This window comes from Vigna unguiculata, chromosome 10 (assembly GCF_037176805.1).
Source record: "Vigna unguiculata cultivar grain cowpea cultivar isolate G323 ecotype 2 chromosome 10, ASM3717680v1, whole genome shotgun sequence".
Taxonomy (NCBI): Eukaryota; Viridiplantae; Streptophyta; class Magnoliopsida; order Fabales; family Fabaceae; genus Vigna; species Vigna unguiculata.
This window is the reverse complement of record NC_140801.1, coordinates 46,470,323-46,494,956: the sequence shown is the minus strand read 5'-3', so window position 1 is coordinate 46,494,956 and position 24,634 is coordinate 46,470,323. Positions and strand designations below refer to the sequence as shown.

The window sequence follows — 24,634 nt, the reverse complement described above, 5'->3', positions numbered from 1 at the left end:
GATAATACTCTTGATCCAAAATTTTAAAATGTTAAGTATTATTGGAATTTTTTTTAAATATTATTCAACTTTTACATTTTTACTTAATGAAAGATTTTCACTTTAAACTTCCTAAATATTTTCCACCATGATTTGCTGATATTAATGTCTTATCTTCTTTCTTTTTGGATAGTGTTGACATATATTGCTGCAAAAGTCCATAAAAAACATCTTAGAATTCGACATAAGAGAGAAATTAGATATATTTGACACCTAAATCATGATTCAATCATATAAAAAATCATGAAATCACTCCTCACAAAAAAACTTAATGTTAAATATTTGTGGATCCTTTCTATTCAATATTGGATCTTCAATTCATACTTAAATTCCTACTAGCTTTATTATTGAAATCACTAAACTTGATGGAAGAAAGTTTCTAATTCTCCAAAATATCTTATTTCTAAATCATCAAATATTTTCTATGAGAATGTATAGACATAAAATAGGTCAAGCGATAAAAACACTAATTTTTAGATTCTATGTAATCTCATCTCTATCTTCATCTTTATCTTGACCATCTTTAGATATAATAAATTTTATATATGAAGAAAATTTCAATAATCTAAAAATGATACATCCCTCATGTACAATAGGACAACTTTATTAAAAAAGAAACACTCATTTTACAACATAGGAACCATAGTACATACACACATACATTTCAGCATTGTTTATGGAACACCAACGACAAACATGTCTAGTGATGCAATGTTCAACTTCCAACTTATCCACAGAGCATCTTCTCTACAAATACAATCATGTCAAATTTCTTCATAGAAAAACCTTCAAGAACTAAATTTAAAACAATTCAAATCTCTATAATACAATCAACACGCATATTCTCCTATATGAGTGCAAGAACCACACTTATTCACATACAACCTTATATGTCTTGAGAACCATTCACAGTTTCCTGTAGGTATATAGGGAAACTTTATTAATGAACACTGCACTTCAACACAAAGAAAAAACACTCTATTTGTTGACAGCTGTAGTCATGTCACTATCATTTCCTTCTTTGAGTCCCCTGATTCCGTGCAACTTGAATTGTTTTAAAAGAACTACGGTTAGAGAGTGGAACAGTTTAAAACTCGTAGGAAAATAAGTAGAATTTATTCATGAGTGAACAACTGAAATCCCAACTTTGAGAAGTAAGAGATTCACAACCTTTAAACTGGATTTTGTAAGGCCTGAGAAAAACTGATAATCAAAATTTTTGATAGTCTGAACTAGTGTTAAAATTCTAGTTTTGACTGGTGTTCGTGCTTTTATTTGTCTGAACTTTCCTTTCCTTTCAATCTTTAAGAATAAACTTGTATTATAAAGATTGAAAATTATAATATAAGCACAATATACTCACTAACACTCCATGACAATAAGTTTCTTTCAGCTAACACAATTTCTTAAAGCAAATTATTCACAATAGATGAGTTGATTAGAGATGACTAACTCAGATCGGAGAAAAATATATTTTGATTTAACGTTTCATATTTCTCCTTATGTAAATGCAGAAACAAAGAAAAGTTATTAGATGATGAAGGCCTTCACACTAATTAGTGAGTAGAAGTTGTTCAGCATATGCCAATTCCATTTGTAAGAGAAATAGATAATGAAATAGTGCACTCACTTACAAGTGAAGGGAATTTGCCACCAAACTAACTCAGGATGCCTCCTCCTCAAACTGTTGCGTGACCAGAGCTTTTTTATCACCTTTACCTAGGATTTCATCTATTATCACCGTAAATTTTGGAGGCACTTTATCACGATGACGGAAAATTTTGGAGTTGAGGCATTCGTTGACCGCCACTTTTCTCAAGGATGGGAAATTTAAAATGCAACTCCCCGAGTAAAACCTTTCTAATTTGTCTAATGAGGCAAGAATCAAGTTCTCTAGCTTCATGAATATCATCTCATTCTCATATTTATCTTCACCTTCTCCTTTGGGTTCATCTTCATCTCCCTCTTTGGCCACTATTTCCTTTAGTGATTCACATTCTATGACTGTGATCTCTTCAAGGTTCACCAACTCTTTTGCGACTGAAAATGTAAACAAATACTGCATTTGGGGACATTTTTGTACAAACACCTGTTTCAGAAAAGAGGAAGAAACTGAAAAAGTAGGATGCACTCCAATTGTTTCAACATGAGGGCATTCGAATACATGTAATTCGTGAATCTTCTCGGAGAATGTGTCTGACCATGACGAGTTCTCTGGCTGGTTGGACCGGATATCAGATATACGGAATAGATTCAATGTTCTTAACTGTAAGAGCATCCCATCCTCACCAATTTTGGGGTTTTGAGCAAGGAAAATCTCCATACTATTGCAATTGTCTATCATCACAATCATTTCTATTAAGTTGGGTGTTGTATGGACTATTTCATTGACCACTATAAGCATCTCACTCACATCAGCGTTTAGGAGCAGATTCATTTTATTCACAAATTTGAAGATGCCAGTAAATTTTTCAGACCTAAGCCTTGATCTTAATGCCAGAATATGTTTCCAATCAAGTTCTAATTCTTTCAGGTTGGACATGACCTAATGATTACAACAAAAACAAATTCAAAAGAAATTAAGGATTGTAATAGACCAATAAAGGGAAAATTTGAGAGTATAGACTTTTTGATGCGCAGTTACCTCTAGACTTGAAATTAAAGGTTGTCTCTTAACTGAAGTACCCTCACCCATGGAATGTTCACTTTGAAACAACTCTAATCTTTCACACTCAAACACAGATAATAAATTTAAGGTTGGGCATTCCAAAGTGAATGTTTGAGGATAAAAGCATGTGAGTTGTGGTAAAAACGAAAGATTCAACTCCTCTAAACAAGGGAGCACAAATTTTGCTTCTGTGTCGTCTTCTTTTTCTACAATTTCTTGGAACTCAACGCAAGATTCTATGTCAATTCCTTTGAGACTTTTAAGATTTCTTGCCAGGGAAGCAGGAAATAAGGTTTGCAGGTTTTCACAATTGCTAACAACGACCTGTTCCAGACTTGAAAAGTTAAGAACTCCATTTTTGTTCTTTTCCCAAACACGTGTCAGCTTCGATAGCCCTTTTAAGGTCAAAATCCTCAGCTGAGATGCTATTCCCATAATCTCATTGTCATTCATATAAAAAAGCACCTCTATTGTTGTACTATCCTGTACTTCCAACTCTTTTAAGCTCTGTAGAAGAGCAAGAATGGAAGACGGAATTGCACATAGCAAAGTACAGTTCTGAAGCTTCAAACTAACCAAATCGCGCAACCATTGGTTTTGCAGGCCAAACTTACAGTGCGGATCTTCTTGTAGCTCAATATTATCAGAAAAACACTCCTTGTCAACTGCTTCAAAAAACTCCTACAAATATAGTAATAGGTTATCTTCTAAATTACTTGTAAATAAGCATTCAATATGATAAGGCCAAATAAATTATAAATGTCTTTCCAAACACATCCTTTAAATTTTTACCTTTCGTTCTATGATCCCTTTTATTCTGGTGTTAAGATCTTGTGGAGGGTGTACATCATCCGCTCCCTGGTCCGTGGATAACGCAACTCCCATAAGGGATTCATTTCCATGGGAGAAAATCTCCATGTTCGGGCAGCTCCGTATTGCCACAGTTTTCAAAGATGATAATTCTATACTGTCACTTCCAGAATAAAAGCATACTAAACTTGTTAAAGATTGTAGATAAATGGTGTGGAGTCGATCAAATTTAATGCCTTCTGAACTTGCATCTCCCTCTTTAGACACTATTTCTGTCAGTGTTTCACATTCGGTGACCCTAATCTCCTCAAGGTTCATTAACTTTTTGGCAGCTGAAGTTGTAAATAAATACTTCAAGTTTGGACATTTGTAAATATTTAGTTCTTTCAGGCAAGAGAAAGACACCGTAGAATGTACTCTTAATATTGTTGTCAAATGAGGACATTGGGAAAGAGTTAATTTGTGGAGCCTCTCACAGATTATGTTTAAGCTTGAGCAATACTCTAACTCGAAGAATTGTGTTGTGGATACATTGCATAGCCTCAATATTGTTAACTGTCTCAGCATCTCCTCCTCGCCAATCTTGGGGTTTTGAGCAAGGAAATTCTCGATATTATTGCAATTGTTCATATCCAGTTCTATTAAACTTGGTGCCTTGAGTATTTCAATGGGCAACATAGGCACTTCGTTCCCATCAATGCCAAAGAACGACAAGGAAATGGTGTTAAAATTTGTGAGGCCCTCTGTAGATTTCTGTGACTTAAACCATAAGCTTAATGCCAAAATTTGTTTACAATCAAGAGTCAGTTTCTCCAGGTTGGAAATGACCTAACAATTAGAGACAAAAACGAATCAGATCGAAAGATGTGTGAATTAGATGAAAGGTGAAAAGAGAAAAAAATTGGAAGTGCAGATTCTATGATGCTTCACTTACCTTTGGATCTGATATAAGAGGAAGTCTGCTGCTTGAAGTACCCTCACCCATGGGATCGTATACACTTTGAAATAACCCTAACTCATCACAGTTCCTCACAGATAAGAATTTTACCGAGGGGAATTCCAGAGTGAATGTTTTAGGACAAGTGACCAGGGGCAAGTCATTAAGTTCCAAATCCTCTAGACAAGGGAACACAAACTTTTTAGTTACAAATGTTGTTTCTTCCTGTTCAACAAAGTCATGCAAATTTTCACAGGAATCTATTTTAAGCTTTTTAAGATCCTTGAGACTTTTTGCCAAGGAAGCAGGAAATAAAGTTTGCAGCTTTGAACAATCACTAACAACAACCTCTTGCAGATTGCGAAAGATTAGAATTCTGTGAGTGTCCTTTTCCCATACATGTGTAAGCTCTGATAGCCCATTTAAAGTCAATATCTTCAACTGGGATTCTGTTTCCTTAATCTCAGTGTCATCATTCATATCAAAAATTGCCTTTACTTGGTCGCTATCTCGTACTTCTAACTCTTTTAAGTTCTTTAAAAGACAAAGAATAAAAGATGGAATTGCATATGATTGCGTGCAGTTTTGCAACTTCAATGTTTCCAAATTGGCCAACCATTTGTTTTGCAGACCAATTTTACCACGCGGCTCAGCTTGTAGGTCAAGATTATCAGAAAAGCACTCTTTGTCCACGGCTTGAAAAAACTCCTGTAAACATTACAATACGTTTCATAAGATATATCCATTTCCTGCTCGACTTTGTTTACCTATAAAACATCGCTACAAATCTATAATGATTCTTGTTTTATATTCTTTGAATTCACTTAAACAAGAGTCATAATTAATCGATTCAAAATCAGAAGTTGTTACCTGTTGCAAGAACACCTTTTCTACCGAAGAGTTAAGATCATGGTAGAAGACGAAGTCATCGCTTGAGACGTTTGAAGCTTGAATTCCTCTAAAAGAAGAATTTAGGTGAATCTCTCCTCTAGAGAAAAACTCCATCTTGGGGCATTTCCATATGTCCACTTGCACCAAGGAGGGCAACTGCAAACTGTCATTGCCTGAATAAAAGCATTCCAAGCTTGATAAACCATTTAGATCTATGTGTTTTAGCTGTTGTAACTTGATCTCTTCTGAAATGTCATCCTCTTCTTTCAAGACTATTGCTTCCATTGATTCACAATCATTGACTTTTATACGCTCAAGGTTCTCTAACTTGTTTACTGATGCTAATGTGAATAAATACTTTAATTCTTTACACCTGTCTATGTATACTTCTTTCACATAAGTGAAAGAAACTGAAGCAGGAGAATGCACCAATGTTTTCAAATCAGGACACTTGAGAACAACTAATTTTTGGAGGTTTTCACTGTCGCAAATCACATTTAACCATGGTGAGTCCTCCGACCCAATGGACTGGAGTTTCGACACACAATTTAGTCTCAAAGTTTTCAAGTGTGTAAGCACCCTTTTTTCAACAACTTCTGGGATTTGAGTTTGGAATACCTCGAGGCAATTGGAATAGTGTATACTCATTTTTGTTAAATTGGGCATCTTCAGGAGTATTTGAATGGGCAAATCAGGCCTTTCGTTCTCATCAACCTCAAGGAAAAGCTGAATATGATTTAAATATTTGAGGTTGTCCGTAGGTTCTCCCAACTTTGTCCTTAACACCAATGTTTGTTCCCAATCAATTGTCAGTTCCTCAAGGTTGCAAATATCCTAGTGAAAGAATATAAATAGAAAAGAAAGGAGTGAGTTTTAAAAGGTGAAACGTAAAATATATACAGAGAGAGAGAGAGAGAGAGAGAGAGAGAGAGAAAGTGCGCATTGCATGTTACTTAATTACCTTTAGGTCAAAGAAAATAGATTGTCTGTTAGCACTTCCAAATAGCTCCAAATCTGGGCAATAACACACGATTAATTTATTTAACGCAGAGCATTCCAAAGTAAATGATTCTGGGTAAAAGTAAATGAGCTCTGGCAAATCAAAAAGAGCCAGTGTAATTAAGCAAGGGTACACAAACACCGCTGATACGTTCTTTTCCTTTCTGACAATTTCACGCAATGCATGACACCCAATTATCTCAAGTTTGACAAGCTTCTTAAGATTTTTTGCCAAGGTCAAAGGAAACACAGTTTGAAGGTTTTCACATTCACTGACATGGACCATCTTCAGATTTTGAAAGCTCTCAGTTCCTTTACCGTTCCTTTCCCACACATCCTCAAGTTTTGGCAGTTTTGATAAAGTCAATTTCTGCAACTGAAATGTTGTTCCAGTACCCTCTTTAGCATTCATCTCAAAAATTACCTCTACATTGTCGCAACCTCGTACTTGCAGTTCTTTTAAGCTCCTCAAGTAAGGAAGAATATTTGATGGAATTGCACATGGTTCAATATCACAGTTCTCAAGCTTCAAAATTTTCAAACTATAAAACCAGCTATTTTGCTTTTGCAGAATAGTTCCACGTTCCCAGCTTTCTTCTAGCTCTTGATGTTGGGAGAGGCTCATCTCCTCCATGCCTTCAAAAAATTTCTGTGAATATATGTTGTGTAAGTTCATTGTATAATCACATTTTCCACTCAGGCAATCACTTGTTAATAATTTTTCTTCTATTTTTTGGTTAGATGATAATTGGGTAGCGTTTTTCGGTTTTTATTCTCTAAAAGGATACTCACAGTTTAAAATAAGAAAATAGAAAAGAAAAAGTTAGTCAAGAAAATCATAAATGATTACATACCATTTCCTCGAATATTTTTTGTATTGTAGCATTTATATCTCCTTCCCAGCAGAATCGTTTGTTCTCTTTTCCGTGGACAACATGTATATTTTGTAAAAGTGGTGAGCTGGTGACTGTTTCAGAAAATTTAGCCATATTATAACATGCACTCACTACCAATTTCTCCAATGATGGGAATTCAAAGGCGCAATCAGAGACACAGAAACTCTTGAGTTTCTTCAATGAAACAAGCTCCAGGGCTTTCAATTGTTGAAAAAGAACCATGTCAGAATTTTCTCCATCTTTTCTTACTATTTCCACCAGTGATTCACATTTCACTACCTTCATGGTGTTGAGCTGAACCAAACTTTGTGCAGTAGACGCTGACATTAGACTTTTCAATCCATCACAATTGATCACTTCAAGATTTGTCAATCGAGTAAAAGATACAGAGGAAGGTGCCATTGTAATCATACGAGGACAGTTCTTCAAGATCAAGAACTCTAACCTTTCAAGAATGATGTCTGGTTCAAAGCCTATCTCTTTGAGATTCAGCAAGTCTATCAACATTAAGCTTTTCAGATTTGGGACTACTCCCAAGTTTTCAATTTCAGTATCTTCCTTTGGAGGCACTATCTTTTCAAAGTAACAATTACTCAATGATAGGCTTTTCAAATTAGGACTTCTGTGAAGGAAAGAATATAAAATCCCAGTATCTATTAATCTAGACAAGGAAAGCTCTTCTAAGTTATCCCTTCGATGGTTCCTTTTACCCATATAACTGCTTGGTGACTTTGCATGCCAAGACTCAATTTGCATGGACTTCAAGTTATTGATTACCTATAATTGACAAACATGCAAAGAAAAGGATGAATATATTTATATAAATATATATTTAAGTAAAAGTGGAAGAATATGTTTCCATTTTGATCATTTTCTATTTAATTTTGCATGAATTAGACAGTGTTGTTGAAGAGTTGAGGGGCTTAGTACTAGTACCTCTTCAGGAAAGCATACATGTATAGGATTTCTTTGTGCATGCTGGGTTCCTTTATTGAATGGTTCCAGATTTTTACAAAGTTCGATAGACAGCTCATTCAATGGACATGATAAATCATAAGCTGTTGGATAGAAGCTAGTAAGTTTTGGCAGTTTTGAAAATTTGACGGTGCTTAGTTTAGGAAAGTTAAACCTGGCTCTACCCGTGTGGGTAGCTTCACCTTGGGCAACAATTTCACTCAATCCATAGCAATCACAAACCACAAGAGATTCAAGATTACCAAGACTCTTGGCTATAGAAAATGGAAATATATATTCCAAGTTGTCACAATCTTGAGCCCATATCTTCTTCAGATTATTAAACTTAGGAATCCCTATTCGGTCTTCATTGTTCATTTTCCATACAAGTTTCAATTCTGGGAGTGTTTCTAAATGAACATCTTGCAAGTTATTAGCTGCATCCCCAACTTGGTCACGTATATTGAATATTGCTTGCATGGACCTGCAATTTGTAACTCTTAAGTTGCATAAACTCACAAATGTTCCCTCCATTGCATTTCCAAGTTTGTGACACTCCTCAATGATTAGAGTGTCTAGTTTGTTAAAAGAGTCCAAAGGGAGTTTTAGATTCCATATCTTACTCAGACTATTCATATTGAGAAGTTTCATATTCTTCAATTTTGGAAAGATGCTAGCCTGTTTTGGTACACAGTAGCCATAAGTTAATTAAACTATATGTTAAAATAGAGAAATCAATCAATAAACAGAAAAAGCAAAAAGTAATTGGCTATAATAAACATTAGAAACTCTAAAAGTTGAAATGGACTAGTATAACATTGATACATCTACAAACAAATTGTAACATCGAATCTGATTAGACCACCTTCTTACCATAATATCCTTCTCCTTATCTTGGTCAGGGAGGAAGATGCTTCTCATCTTCTCACAGTCACTTACATAAAGGCTTTGAAGATTCACCAAAATTTTGGCCATTGTAAATGACATCAAATATTTTAATTTCCAACAACCATTCACATCCAAATGTGTCAAACTTTCAAAATATAGCCTTTTTGAAGATTGGTCGACACTCCATATTACGTCAATATGGAGTGAGGACAACTCCAGCCTCTCTAATTTTGAAACCCCAACCTGCAAAGAGACATACATGATTAGTGTCTCCAAAACCTAAGGAATTGACTTTGACTTTCTCAACTTAATTTTTGTAATAAATAAATTATGTCTTATCTTTTTAATGTCGAAGTCCTTACAAACTCTTTCCTTTTAGTTTAACAGAATAAAATGCGAAAAAAGTTTTAGCTGTTAAAGATAAAGAAATTTAGATGGCAATTTTAGATGCACCTTTTCATGGAAGAGTTTTCTTTCCTGTCCTTCTCTATGAGGAATGGCATCAAACCCAATAAACTCAGACAAAGATTGTAGCTTCAAATAGCGTAATTCAGGAAGCATAAGAAGCTCAGTTTTATCAGGGTCGTTTTGTGGCTCCACATCAATGACTTCCTCCAAAGAGTTACATTCAGAAACTTCAATTGTTTCAATAACTTTTAAGAGTCCAACAACAGAAATTGAGAAGACGTTCTTCAATTCACCACAGTGATTGATCTTGATGACTTTCAGTTTACCAAAAGAGGGTTCTGATAGGTTACAGGAGCATATCTTATCTATCTTAAGATTATAGAGACATAATGACTCCAATTTTGGAAAAGCTTTCTCAGGGAGCTGCCTGTCCTTTGGATAGATAAGAGATTGAATGGTAGAATTATTTACAATCCATAAATGCTTAAGATATGGAAATCCTTTTAAATTCAATCTATAAAAAAGGTCGTGCACAATATTATCTGCTTCACTATTCTGCTTGTCATCGACAGTATTAAGTTCTAGGAACAAATTTTCAACTCCTTCAAACAACATTTTGATCCCCTTTAGAGAATGAATGTCAGATCCATTTTTCAATCGTATTGCCAAAAATTTCAATGCTTCATATTTCTCTGGCATCTTGAAATCAATATCTAAAACTGAACTCAAATCTCCAATAACAATCTTGTAACTAAATAACTTGTCAAAAAACAAATTCTTTGGCAGATAGGAAACATTTCGGATTTGTATGTCTAAAGTTGTCAATTGATTTAAATGTTTCAAACCGGAAAGAAGAGCTATTTTACTTTGACGTGTTTGTTCTTCATCCTCCCATTGAATCAAGGTATTTCTCATATACAACTCCTCCAGACTTACCAAGCTTGGTATGACACCATTTGGAATTTTTTTAAGTTTAGAGCAATTACTTATGTCAAAAATTTGTAGCATTTTCAACTCATTTAACTTAGTTGGCAAACTTTCAATATCAGATCCTGAAAAACTTAGAATTCTTAACCTTTTCAGCTCTCCTATGATGTATAATTCATCATCTAGCATGCAACATTGCTCCAAACAAAGCATTCTAAGTTTATGCAAGGATGAAAGTGAAGAACCAACGAGGGAGAGATAAATACCAGTCAATATCAACACTCTGAGTTCTTTCATTGTTTCGAAGAATTTTTCAGGTATTTTCGGGCGTGGAATATTATTGACAATTTGAAGGACTCTAAGTCTTGGATAGTTTATTCTCCCAGGAAACTCTTCAATGAAGTCACAATGATGTAAGGAAATAGCAGCATACATTTCAAGATTATCAGGCCATTCATCTAGTTTTCCCTTTGTCATTGTAAATAAATGATTTTCTTTATATGCTATTGACAAAGCTGCAGTACGAACACTATCAGGCATGGTGAAATAATCACTTGAATAACTGTCAGACAACAAACCTGACTCTTTTAGCTTTGAAACCAACGTATGTACTTTCTCCCTGGTTTGCCTTGCTGTGTTGATTCCTCGAAGAAAACCAAAACCAATGCAATATTTCACCAAGTCCATAACCAATGCATCATGACCCATGCGTGCACAAAGCAAGAAAGTGTGCTTGAGTTCCTCATCTTCTAAAAGCTCATAACTCAACTTGGTAGAAAATTCAGGTGCTCCAGCTAAGTTTTGAGAATCAAGCTTTCGATTAGTTTCGTCCCATACAGAAAGGCTCTTATTTTTCAATGCCCTTGCAGTGGTAATTATTGTCATTGGCAACCCTTTACACTTGTTGGCAATTTGAGCAGCTAATTTGTCATATTCAGAATTCTTGCCACCTATTCCAGCCTTTTTCTTGAACAACATCTCTGCTTCCTTCTCCTTTAAGACTTCCACGGGGAAAATACTCTCTTCTTTCCCTTCCATTTGGCTTAACAACACTTGTCTGATTTCAGAAATCATCAAAATCTTGCACCCTTTGTATTGAGGAACAATTTTTTCTGTTTTCACCGTATCAGAAGCATCAACGGAGGATTTTCCTTCATTGACATTCTTCAAACCACCACCAAGGAATTCTCCTTTCTTGACATTCATCGAGTTAGCAGCACCGGAGAATTTTCCTTTATTTACATTATTAGAACCGTCAACACCGTATAACGTTCCTTTTCTAAAACTTATCGAACCATCAAGAACAGGGGATTTTGCTTTATTTACATTCTTAGAACCATCAACACCTCGTAACGTTCCTTTTCTAAAACTTGACGAACTATCAAGGACGGGGGATTTTCCATCACTGACATTCTTCAATATATCAACATCAACTGATTTTCCTTTGACACTGGTTACGCCATCATCTTTCTCTAATTCACATGGAATCCCCAACAAGTTAAAGTCCACTTCTTCCCAAAGATCATCTAGGATTATGAGTGTGCTCTTATTCTCATCATTCAATATCTGGTGTATCCTAGCAGCTCGTGCAATGTCACTTTCCTCCTCCAATACAACCCCTAACATATCAGCAATTTGTCCTTGGATTTTTCTTACATCAGGGCTTTTTGTCACACTTGCCATGGTCACCACCTCGAACATCTTGTCTTTCAAGGCTTTCTTCACAACCTCTTTGACTAAAGAGGTCTTGCCAACACCACTCAACCCATGAAGACCAATCATTCTAACACCTGGCTTTTGAAATTCATCAGTAATCTTTTTCACAGTATCATTTCTTGATGAATAACTTTCATAACCAAGGTTAGAAAAAAAGGCAGCCATGGAGGGTGGGCCAGACCAATAAGATAAAATGTCAAACTTTGCATTTTGTAGTAACCCATTTGCCTGCTTTGTGATATCATCTGCTTTTCTACTTCGACGATACCTTATCCCTGGCTTCGGAAGGAAACCACTGTTGAAAAATTCAAACATTGCACATTTATGGCATATTTCGTCATTGTGGAAACCCCTATATGCGAGAATGAGTTTATCCACCTTGTCCATCCATTCTTTAACTTCAACGTGAATTTTTCTTCCATGTCGACGTTCTTCCTCGTCCACTGTATTTTGAATAGAATCTCTCTTCTTCTTGAGCTTCTCCACAACATCTTCTACTTTACCAACTCTTGTCTCGTACAAGTCCAGTTGAATCAATTGCTTCTTTAGCCATGCCTTTGCTCGAGGTGATAGTGTTAGGAATTGACAACACGCGATTAGAGCAGCCATGCTACATCTCAACTACATATTTTCTTCTGCAACACACAAGTAAATCACAAAGTAATATTAATTAGGAGAGAGTATAGTGGAAGTAACAAATGGATAAAATTAAATCCTGAAGGCAAATCAGGATTGGGTCTACGGGTTAAGTCATGACAGAGATGGAACAGGACAGACTGTGCTGTCTATTTTTTTTTTAAATTAAAATAAAAAGAAAAATAATCTAAAAAGTAAATAAATTATGTGCATTAGTGAAAATTTAAGAGTGTTAAATTAGATGGATCTTTAATTGTTTTATAAAGAAAATTATTTAATATTAATAAGTAATAAAACATAAAATTAAAGATAATAGAGAATAAAAAAGTTGATTGAGATATATCTTCTTACTTCCAAAGTTTCTCATTGTTTCTATTCATCTTTTATTTTTCATATCTTTATTTTTTGTTAAAAAAAATTAAATACAAATCTATTATTTTGGTTATCATTTCTTACTTGTTCTGTTTTCCTTATTGAAGAAAAAAAATTTTGCTTTTGATATAGTATAATATTTTTTTGGTTAAAATACATATTTAGTTTTTATTTTCGATATATTTGTTTAGTTTGATCTCATTTTTATTTTGCGTTGAATTAGGACTTCATCTTTATTATTTTTTTGTCAATTTGGTACTTTTTAATAATGCTATTTAAATAGTTAACATTTTTTAGAAATACATATCACATGTCAGCTCTTGCTTTTTTTTAATTTTTTTTAAATTTTAAATTTTTTTTAATTTGTTTAGTTTTTAAAAAAATTGTCCACATGTCAAGTCATAATTTTGTCATGTGTCAATGTCAATGCCACGTGTCAATTTATGGTTATGTTATTTTTTTTGTTCAATTTAGTTCCTATATTCATTATTTTTGTTCAATTTAGTTCTTATATTTATTATTTTTGTTCCTTTTTATTCCAATATTAGTTAAAATGAGTCAATTTTGTCATTTTCAAATTGACACGAAATTCACTATCTTTTATAAAAATTATACTAATATTTCTTTAAAAAAATTGACATTTTTATTAATTAGTTTTTAAATTCAATTATAAATTATTAAATTTAATTACAAACTGAATAATATTCTGATATTTAATTGTTAAATAGAATACAATTATTTAAAATATTATTAAAATATAATTATTAAATGTATTTTTTCTAATATTTATATTCTAAAATATTGATATTTTTAAAATTGATATTTAAAAATATTTCAAATATTATAGATTTTTTAGAAAAAGTGAACTAATATTTATAAAATTAACATTTAAATATAAAACATTTTAGATTTTAATATATAAAATGTAATAAAAATATTAAATATTTTATATTTAAATGTCAATTTTACAAATATTAATATATATTTTTAAAACATTTAATAATTATATTTTAATAATATTTTTAATAATTATATTTTATTTAACAAAGATTTATATTCAATTTATAATTACATATAATAATTTATAATTGAATTTCAAAAATAACTAATAATAATGTCAAGTTTAAAAAATAAATGTATAATATTTATAAAAATTAAATTTGGTTTCAACTTGAAAGAGAAAAAATTATTTCATTTTAACAAAAACTGAGACTAAATTAAACAAAAATAACGAATATAGGGACCGAATTGAACAAAAATAACGAATATCAAGACTAAATTGAACAAAAAGAAATAATACAACCACAATTGTGACTTGACACGTAGACAATTTTCTTTTGAAATTTAAAAAATTAAAAAAAAATTAAAAAAAATTAAAAACAAACTAAAAAAAAGGGAGCTGACAAGTCGTATGTATTGTTAAAAAAGGTTAACTATTTAACTACTGTTAGTAAAAAGGACCAAATTGACCAAAATTTAACAAAAAAATGAAGACCTAATTGAACACAAAACGAAGATAAGACCATATTGAATAAACATAGCGAAAATTGGGACAAAATGTGTATTTAAGCCTATTTTTTTTATTTTATGAATCTTTCTATAATATTGATTTTGGAACATACGAGGGAAAATGACTATTATATGGCTTAATTGTAATAGTTTCCCTTTTAGTGAGTACTCTCTTAATATTTAATTAGATTTTGATATTTTTTTATATTAATGACCCTATTCTCGAATTTTGATAGTTTATTTTTTAGTCATAAACTTTAGTTTTTTAAAATATGTACATTAATGAAAAATAAATAAATAAATTTATTTGTTTAAACGTGATAAAAAAAGTTACGAAAACAACACAAATTTAACTTCTTCACATATTGTGAATAAAGGTATTCATGATTGAATTATTTAATCAGAGACTTCCCTTGTGAACAATTTTTATCTTTTAGATTTTAGTGATAAAAAAAAGATTAATTTAAAATTTTTACTTCAACAGTTTATTGTTGATACTCCTAATTAGCCATCCAAATTTAAAAAATTATCGATGATTGAATTATGTCAATATTTAACAAAAACAACAAAATCAATCAAAATCAAGGATGTTAGTTCATTGATTGCTTAATTCATCTTTTTTTAATTCTTTTTAATTTTTTAGTTTCAATAAAAAAAATTTTGTGACAAAGATTATAAAACAAGATTATAAAATAAAATCGAAGATGAACTTGTTGTAAACAATATAATTGCTTCCACCGAAAAAGACTGAAAATTTTAGTTTTAATTAAATTATAGATGAATTCAAACATTTGAAAAAACAAAAAAATAATCATATATATATATATATAGTGCATGTATATTTATGATTTTTTTTATAATTATAATTATTTTTAATTTTGTTCTCTTTTAATATATTATTTTGACTTTTCAGTATTATTAGTCAAAATTTACTACTTTCTCTATTCACAAACTTCCTTATTATTTTAAATATTAATTAATTATTTTTTCTAAAGATAAAAATCAAAGCAAAAGAAATAAACTATAATGTATACAATCACAATTAGATAGGTCAAATAATTATAAAAAAATTATATGTATAATCTAGAAATAAAGTACTAAATTAAGGATCAAATAAAAGTTAATATAACTTTTGTTAGTTATGTAATATATAAAAAGGGTTTTAGTAATTTAAAACAAAGATAAATATGAGCACAAAATTAGATATTAGGACCGATGACGGAAATGAGACAAATATTTCCATATATACTTAATATTTTGAATATTACCATTGACATATATGAACTCGATCAATACAGAAAAATTGTCAAAATCAAGACAAATAGGACTAGGTTAATTTCACATTTCTATTTCCACTAATGTAATTGGGTTAAAGTAGCTTTTAATTTTGGTAGGATCCATATTTTTATTCATGATTTCAAATCCCATGTTAAAAAATTTATAAATGTGGTGCGCATCTCTATTTTTTAATTGAACCTTAAATCTAACGTATGTTTTGAAACTAGTACGTAGATTTTGGACGATTCAGACACCTAAATTTCAAAATTAAAAAAAATAAAATCATTCGTATAGGTTTCTTAAGCAAATATACATATCTAAATTGTACAAGAAAAAAAAAGTTGCAAATCATGGGGAACCAAAATTAATAGTTTCATATAAAATCTCTTTACTACTTATGATTCATTTGATCAACAAGTACTTAAGTGAATTTCATGATAAAGACGAAGAAAAACAGATTACCATTTATGTATTCATATAGCCGTGTGCTGGTAGGATTTAATATGTTCTTGATCCCTTACTTAGTCTTTCTAATCAAATCTTGTTAATTTTATTTGACATTTTAAGTGCGTTTTATAGTAATATTTGATTTAACCTTAAAGCAAAAATGTGTCAAACAATATAAACAACTTAACTACAATCCTAAAATTCATACGAAACATGAAATAAATTTCAATTAAGGTGATATTACTTCACTTCACAAAACAAATTTGTGAAATTTAGATTAAAATTATGTCATTCAATTATCATATAGACTTTTATATTTTTGTTCTAAAATTTTAGAAATTTAAAATTTGTTCATACTCATACGGAAATATTTAATTACTCCTGTTTATTAATTTATTACTGTTTATACTATTTCCAACAATTCATTATACGTCTAAAAAAAGGTAAAATTTCCAACATATAGATATTATTTAACACTACAAGAAAATTTTGAAACAGTGATATAGTGACCAATTTATATACAAATTTATAAAATTAAAAATTATTAGTTACTAAAATAGTCATTATTATGAATAAATAATTATAATTGATCACTAAATTGATCTTTAAAATTAGTTACTACGACTTTAAAATTAGTTATCACGACTTTGGTTATCAAAAAAATTGATCTATAAAAATGAGCTACTTAAGTACCAAAATGAATTAATTTTTAAATTAGTCTCTAATTAATTAGTAATAAATTTAATGATCAATTATAATTTTTTATTTATAATAGTGATTATTTTAGATATCAATAATTTTTTATTTTGTAAATTAGTTAATATAGTAACAGATTATTTTTTTGTTTTTGGTTTTTAAACGAAGATTTGATTGTACTTGGATTGTCTTTTAAGTACTTTATTACACATATCAAAGTTATTTAACTGAAATAAGTTTCTTACGCAACGAGATGTGAGGGTATTGAAATTCTAAAATAATCAACGTACTTTGAAACAAAACTAAAAACTAAAATTCACATTATAATATAAATATAGCAATGTTTCACTGAATCTGTGGAAAAATTTAATAAATACCAACTTAATCTTCTTCAGAAATTCAATCATATATATTTTCTCGTGATTAAAAGAAAAGCGATGAAATGAAAAAGAAATATATCGTGCAGTATATACTCCCTTTCATTCATATAATATGAAGACTCTTTTCTAATAGCTCGTGAACTTTCAAGATTGATGAATTGAACTGTGAAAATTTTAGTAGCAGCGAAGAGGAACGGAGTTTAAGATTGTAAGAGCATTTAGATTATAGATAAAGTAAAGATGCATTATTCCATGGATGGAACAAACCTAAACTTGAAATAAGAAGGAGAAATATAGTGTGTACCTGACAACAGCAATATGATGAAGACAACAAAAGCAACCACAAAGTGTGATGAAGAACACAAAGAATCGTAGCTTTCTCCAATCACTTCAAAGCATTGAGATGACAATGAAATTGAAGTTGTGAGAACTCACTCAAAGGAAAATCTGTTGTTAATTAATGTAAACCAAATACAACCTGTGTTGATGTTAGGTTGAATAGCACCCACCTAATGCGTTGAATTTGACTTTTATAATATTTGTTTTGGTTGTTATATATACATTTTCTTATATTTATTTATTGAAATACTAAGCGTGATGTAGATGTGAAATGGACTTTTGGTTTATAAAACAAAATGTTGCACTAAATTAAACATTAGCTTTTAGATTATTTTTTATGACTACCTTTTGAAGTCTCTTAGAGTATTGTTTGCATGATATGAGACTATATTCTAATTAGCTCCATAATTTTTTTTATAGTCCAAGCTTTAATCTTAACAATTTAAATTTGTTCTTTGAAAGTGTTTTGGTCATGATGTTTGCAATTTGTTTCTCTAAATTGCAATACTTCTAATTTATCTTCTTTGATTTATCAATTTCTCTTATGACATAATATTTTACTTAGATGTAGTTCTACAATATTAGATTTGCAATTGTAAATATTGACAAATGAAAAATTCTTTTGATAACGGTTAACTAAAACTTTTGAAAACAGTTTTTTAACCAACTTTATATTAGGAGTCATTAAAAGGTTTGGAAGTCCATGACAAATCTGGATTGTCATTAAAAATTTAAGAAATGATAACGGTTCTAGATTCTAATCGTCACTAAAAATATAGGGTTTGCTTACGAATGTTGTGTCAGTTTCTTGTGGACTTTTCGCAAAGAATGCATCAAGTTTCACGTGGGTTGCTTGCAAAGGTTTTGCACTACAAAAGGTCATCGGTGGAGGGACAATAATGTTGTGCAGTAAGGAGGAGCTTTGAGAGATGCAAAGGTTGCACAACGCAATGCAGCGAAGCCTCGTGAGTTATGGAGTGTGTGATGCGATGCGACGGAGGTTTGCAAGGTGTGAAGGTTTGCGTTCGCATGATGTAGGGACTAACGATGGTGGTAGTAGGATGCACAAACGAACAATAACATTTAATAGAATGCATAGTAGTGATGGCACAAGTAGAACGAGTCACGCGAATCAAAATGATGACACAACCGACGACATGAGTGACAACAACACGAACGACAACATTGGACTAAGTAGCGACAACAATGTGGACACTGAGGAGAGTGGATAATGCTGCAAACGAGAGAGAAATATGTGAAAACAAAACAAAAAAATATGGCATGTAACCGCGAAAAGAGAAAATGGAATATGAAAAGTTGACATTGACTTTTTAACTACGGATGTAGCCAATAACCTTTGTCATTTCTCCATTATGCCACTTTTAACGACGCTTGTAGTAGGGAATCACCCTTATTTCTCTTCTACACCACTTTTAACAACAATTGTTTAGGAATCATCGTTAAAAAGTTTGTCAAAATTATAAAAGTGTCATCACAATTCATTTGACAACATTTGTTCATTTGGCAACATTTGTTAGTTTGTCGTCGACGAAAATCTTTTTTTGCACTAATAATAGTAAATACACTATATGATTTTCCCATATTATATAAATTTTTTCTAAGTCAAATGAGTTTATTTGTTGTTGAATTATACTCATTTTGAATAGTGGAATAAACGACTCTTGTTTATTTGAATTAAAAAAAAAAACATTACTACTAAATGAAAAAATATAACCTGCGATGCTCTTAACATGATGCTCTTAACATTATCAAAATTTGTTTTCCAATCATATTATATATATATATATATATATATATATATATATATATATATATATATATATATATATATATAGTGGCGGAACTTGACCAAAAATTCTAGGGGGGCCAAATTATATTTGTTATATATAAATTAGTTTTTTAATTAAAAAAAATTAATTTCTTTTAATTAAAAAAAATCAATTTCTTTACATTATTTTTTTTATTCAAAATAAGCACTCATGACAATAGAATCTAAACAATATAACAATGGATAATTTTCTAGACACATTTGATATGGACCCCATTTTAGATAAGCCCTTCGTACCTCATCAATTTAATTTGGTGGGTATTGCCAAATTTGAAGACGCTTTCCCGAATCACGTTCTAAAGTATTTTCAAATTCATTATATGTAACTTTAGAAACCTTAGAGAGTTGTTTTTCGTTTTCTTCAATATTTGGATTCTCATGAAGTTTCTCAATTTTAGATGACGTAGATGCATTTTTTTCATCTTCATCACAAGCCTTCCTCTTGAAAAAAGAATCAATTCTTTTACTCTTTATCATAATTTTTCTAATATAAAATTTTCACCTCTCACCTATTTACAAAAAGATAAAATTATGAATAATTAAATCTTAAAAGCAAGACTCAATATTTTAAGAAAATTAATAACTTCTAAATGATTAGCTTCCCTTACCTTGGAGTAGATTCATAATCTTGTTCTTCCCTTACATAACTTCAAAGCCTAAAATAGCTCTATCTACACAAAGAAGAGTTTGATCAACAATTAAAGAATGATTTTATGATTTCTAACAGATAGAGATATGTCTATAGCGTAGAAAAGCCACATATAAGAGAGAAACATATTGCTTCAAAAATAAAAAGGAAAAGATAAACTTACTCAAAAGAAGAAATTGTTCGGTCCAAAATGTTCCTTAACTCTTCAATTTTGTCGTAGTGCAATTTAATTTTGAAAATAATAAGAAATTGATGGTGAAAATTGAGATGAAAATAAAACGGAAGAAAGAGATGAAGGCACGGAAGAGAGAAACCAAATAAAAAATTTTAAAAAATTATATTAGAAAAAAAACGTAATTTTTAAATTTTAAAAAAGATTTTTCAAACTAAATTAATATAAATAAGGTAATAATATATAAATAAAGTAATAATATATAAATATTTTTTAAAAAATATATAGAAAATAAAATAAAATAAAAATCAATTAATATAAATAAAATAATAATTTATAAAAATTATTTTTTAAATATATTAAAAATAAATAAAAAAAATGGTTGAAGGAGCCGTGACTCTCCTGTCCCTTCATACTTCCGCCAATATATATATATATATATATGTATATATATATATATATACATATATGTATATATACATATATCTATATATATACATATATGTATATATATGTATATATACACATATATGTATATATACATATATGTATATATACATATATGTATATATACATATATGTATATGTATATATATATATATGTATATATATATATATATATATATATATATATATATATATATATATACATATACATATATATATATATATATGTATATATATATATGTATATATATATATATATACATATATATATATACATATTATGTATATATATACATATTATATATATATATATATATATATATATATATATATATATATATATATATATATATATATATATATATATATATATATATATATATATATATATATATATATATATATATATATATATAAAAGACCTCCACCTTTCATCTTTAAAAATCATAAACCATTATTAATTGTGTCTCCTACTTGTCTAAACACTCATTATTGTTATGGTTGTTAGACATTTTGTTATCTATTGGAATGGAATACTAAAATTCTAAGCGTGTGGGTGTGAAATATATTTTTGGAGTATAATAAAACATGTTGCACTTAGATTATTTATTCCGTGTGACTACTTGTCGAAGTCGTCTTAGAATATTGTTTGCATGAGATGAGACTCATTCCTCGTGAACATAAATAATATACGAAGAGGAAAGGTGTTATAAACCAAAAACCAGTAAAAGGAATTATAAAATTAGAAAAACCGATAATCACAAAAACAGTAAAAATAGTTATAAAATTACAAAAACAGAGAAGAAGGATTTTTTAGTGTACGTACTGAATGGAAGAAGGGAGAAAAACAATTATGATGATGTTAAAAGGAGCTGGGATGGGCCATGGGCCCCCAACATTTTGATTTTTTTAAATTTTTTTTAGCTAAAAGTTTTAATTTTTTTAAATTATGTATTTGTCAAAAAAATTGATTTTTTAAAATTAGATGTAGTAAAATAAATTTAAATTTTTTAAATTATATGTAATATATTGGAAATTAAATTAAATATCTTTTTATCTCTTTTATAAAACACAACATTTAATGTTAATAAATAAAAAATAAAATATAATAAAAAATAAAAAATAAAACTTTTTTTATTTTGTCTCTCATTGTCTTTTGAGTTTTTTATGTATCGTCTCTTACTCTAGGTTGTTTTCTTTTGTTTCTATAGAGAAAACTATTTATTATTTATGCTCTCATTTATTATTTGTTCTTTCCCACTTTTGAAGAAAAAAAAGAAGTTAAATCTCTCTGGCTTCACTTGATCGTGAAATATTAATTTAATAATTAATATTATTTTTATCTCATGAATCTTTGTATATTCATTTTGTTTGAATATAGAAGAAAATGTATTGTACCATGTATTTTTTTATAACTAATTTTTAATTGTGTGTTGATTATCATAGATTTTTCTTTTAGTATTTACGTCTCTCAATTTTTTATTAGATAATAATAAATTATTTTGTATTGATGAAGAATAAAAAAATAAAATCAATTTTTTTTAAAAGTGATAAAAGATAAGTTGTGAAGATGAAAACGAGATAGATTCAACTTATTCATATATTTTGAATCATGATACTAATGATTAAATTGTTCAATTAGGGGAGTCCTTTAAAAGTTATTGTCATCGACAATATAGTTATTCACATTAAGAAAGAAATAGCAGAAAATTTTAGTTCTGATTAGTGACGAGTTTAAAAATCTCACAGAACGAAAGACAATCATTTAAATATGTGTGGTTTCTTTTATAATTATCATTATAATAAATTATAAATTCATTTTTAGTGTACTAGTGTGAATAATTAAATATATAAATTTTAAGTATATTATTTTGGCTCTCCCACAAATATTGGTCAAGAACCGCCACTGATTTTATGGTTTTTAGTAACTCGTATATGTAAATATTTTTAATTAAATGTTTACTAAAACAATATTTATTAATGTTTATAGTATTTCTTTTATTTTTTCTTAGCACACCGTGGTTTATTTCTTTTTATCAATAGGATGACATGGTCATTATTTATATCTTTTCGTTGTCAACTAGAGATGACAAATAAACATGTTCCTGTGGGTATTGTCCGAACCTGTCCTCGTTTTGACGAAGAATCTCCGCATTGACTGGGTATGAGATCAACCGAACCTGTCCCCATTTTGACGGAGAATCCTCGCATTGACTGGGATGAGTATAGATATGGGAAATCCCCAACTTTTTCGATTGGGTATGAGGATGTACATATCTCCGCTATAATATCCGTCCCCGTTTAAACTATTAAAATATTCACAATTAATTAAGTAACTATACACACACACACACACACACACACACACATATATATATATATATATATATATATATATATATATATATATATATATATATATATATATATATATATATATATATATATATATATATATATATATATATATATATGCTTTCTATTTTTTTATTTCTTCTAATTATTTGGTTTGTCATGAAACTCATTTGTATCTCCACTATATTTTTCATCTTACCATAACCTTTATGTAATTATGTTAAAATGATGTATGTCATTTTAAAAATTTTTATGTCTCACATTTGAATATTTCTATTATTTTTTAATATTTTTATTTATTGTATATTTCCCTTTCACATGAAAATGTTTAATACTCTCAATTTAAGTGTTAGCACAAACCTTTCATTTACTAGGTAATATAAAAATTCCTTTTTTTTTTTACTTTTGTTTTGCTAAAACAATTTTTTTTTATTTCTCAACCATTGAGTATATATGTTCATATTTGAAAAGTTTTCTTAGATCTCTAAGACATTTTTCATCTTATCATACCCTTAATTATATATATATATATATATATATATATATATATATATATGTTTTCCTTTGTGCGATTTCTTTCAATAGTCTCTCAAATTATTTCTAAACATTTGTTAATTTTTTAATATTTTTATTTGTTGTTTATTTTCATCATGTAGAATATTATTTCGATATATTTTATTTAATTATTTTTTATTTTTTAACTCATTATCAATCATATTGTAATTTTTTTCACTATAATTGTATAAATAAATTTCATTTACTACAATATAAAAATTTAATGTAATTGCAATGAATATTTTTTTTATTACCATCCAACATATATTAGAGTTTAAAAGATACCTACATTATTTTAATAATTGTACGTGGAATTATATATATAAGAATTTATATTCGTTAACAGGTAGTAATAATATAATGGTTTATTATATATATATATATATATATATATATATATATATATATATATATTTTGGTATTATAAATAATTAAAGTATACTTATTATATATATCTAAATATATATAATATAAAAGGTAAGGTAATATAACCCATCTTAAGGGGATTATAATGGGGTATTTATAAATTTTGTGTGTTGTTTCACTTGGCGATGCTTATGCAGTGCCAGGCAGTTTCTGCTGCGGAGTCTGGTTGTGCTGACCTTTTGGGCTTGAAGGACTAAGTCCATAGGAGGTCCGGGATGTGCTTGGTAATGAGTCATGAGCGAGAGATTTCATGACATTGTGGGATCGCATGATGGGCGAGGGTTTATTCATATTTAATTGTTTGTTGTGCATAGTTCACCCTATCTATTTGTGTGTGGCGATGAACGAATAACTTGTTATCCGAGAGCAGATGATGATGTAGGTGAGCCAG

The 24,634-nt window shown here is 29.5% G+C and overlaps 1 protein-coding gene across 2 annotated transcripts; it reads right to left on the bottom strand.

Moving 5' to 3' along the window:
• Positions 1-645: 645 nt before the first annotated feature.
• On the bottom strand, positions 646-12,807 carry LOC114166027 (uncharacterized). 2 transcript variants are annotated; one of them, XM_085668080.1, is made up of 11 exons: positions 9,536-12,807; positions 9,068-9,325; positions 8,177-8,872; positions 7,199-8,017; positions 6,307-6,993; positions 5,325-6,179; positions 4,452-5,162; positions 3,500-4,345; positions 2,684-3,388; positions 1,670-2,584; positions 646-1,083 (listed from the first exon to the last, which is right to left on the bottom strand). In XM_085668080.1, the coding sequence occupies exons 1-10, from the start codon at positions 12,740-12,742 to the stop codon at positions 1,703-1,705; spliced, it is 9,666 nt and encodes a 3,221-aa protein (XP_085524206.1). In that variant the 5' UTR covers positions 12,743-12,807; the 3' UTR covers positions 646-1,083; positions 1,670-1,702. The 2 variants fall into 2 exon arrangements, with proteins under 2 accessions (XP_085524206.1, XP_085524207.1); XM_085668081.1 differs by having other exon boundaries at positions 1,674-2,584.
• Positions 12,808-24,634: the final 11,827 nt, after the last annotated feature.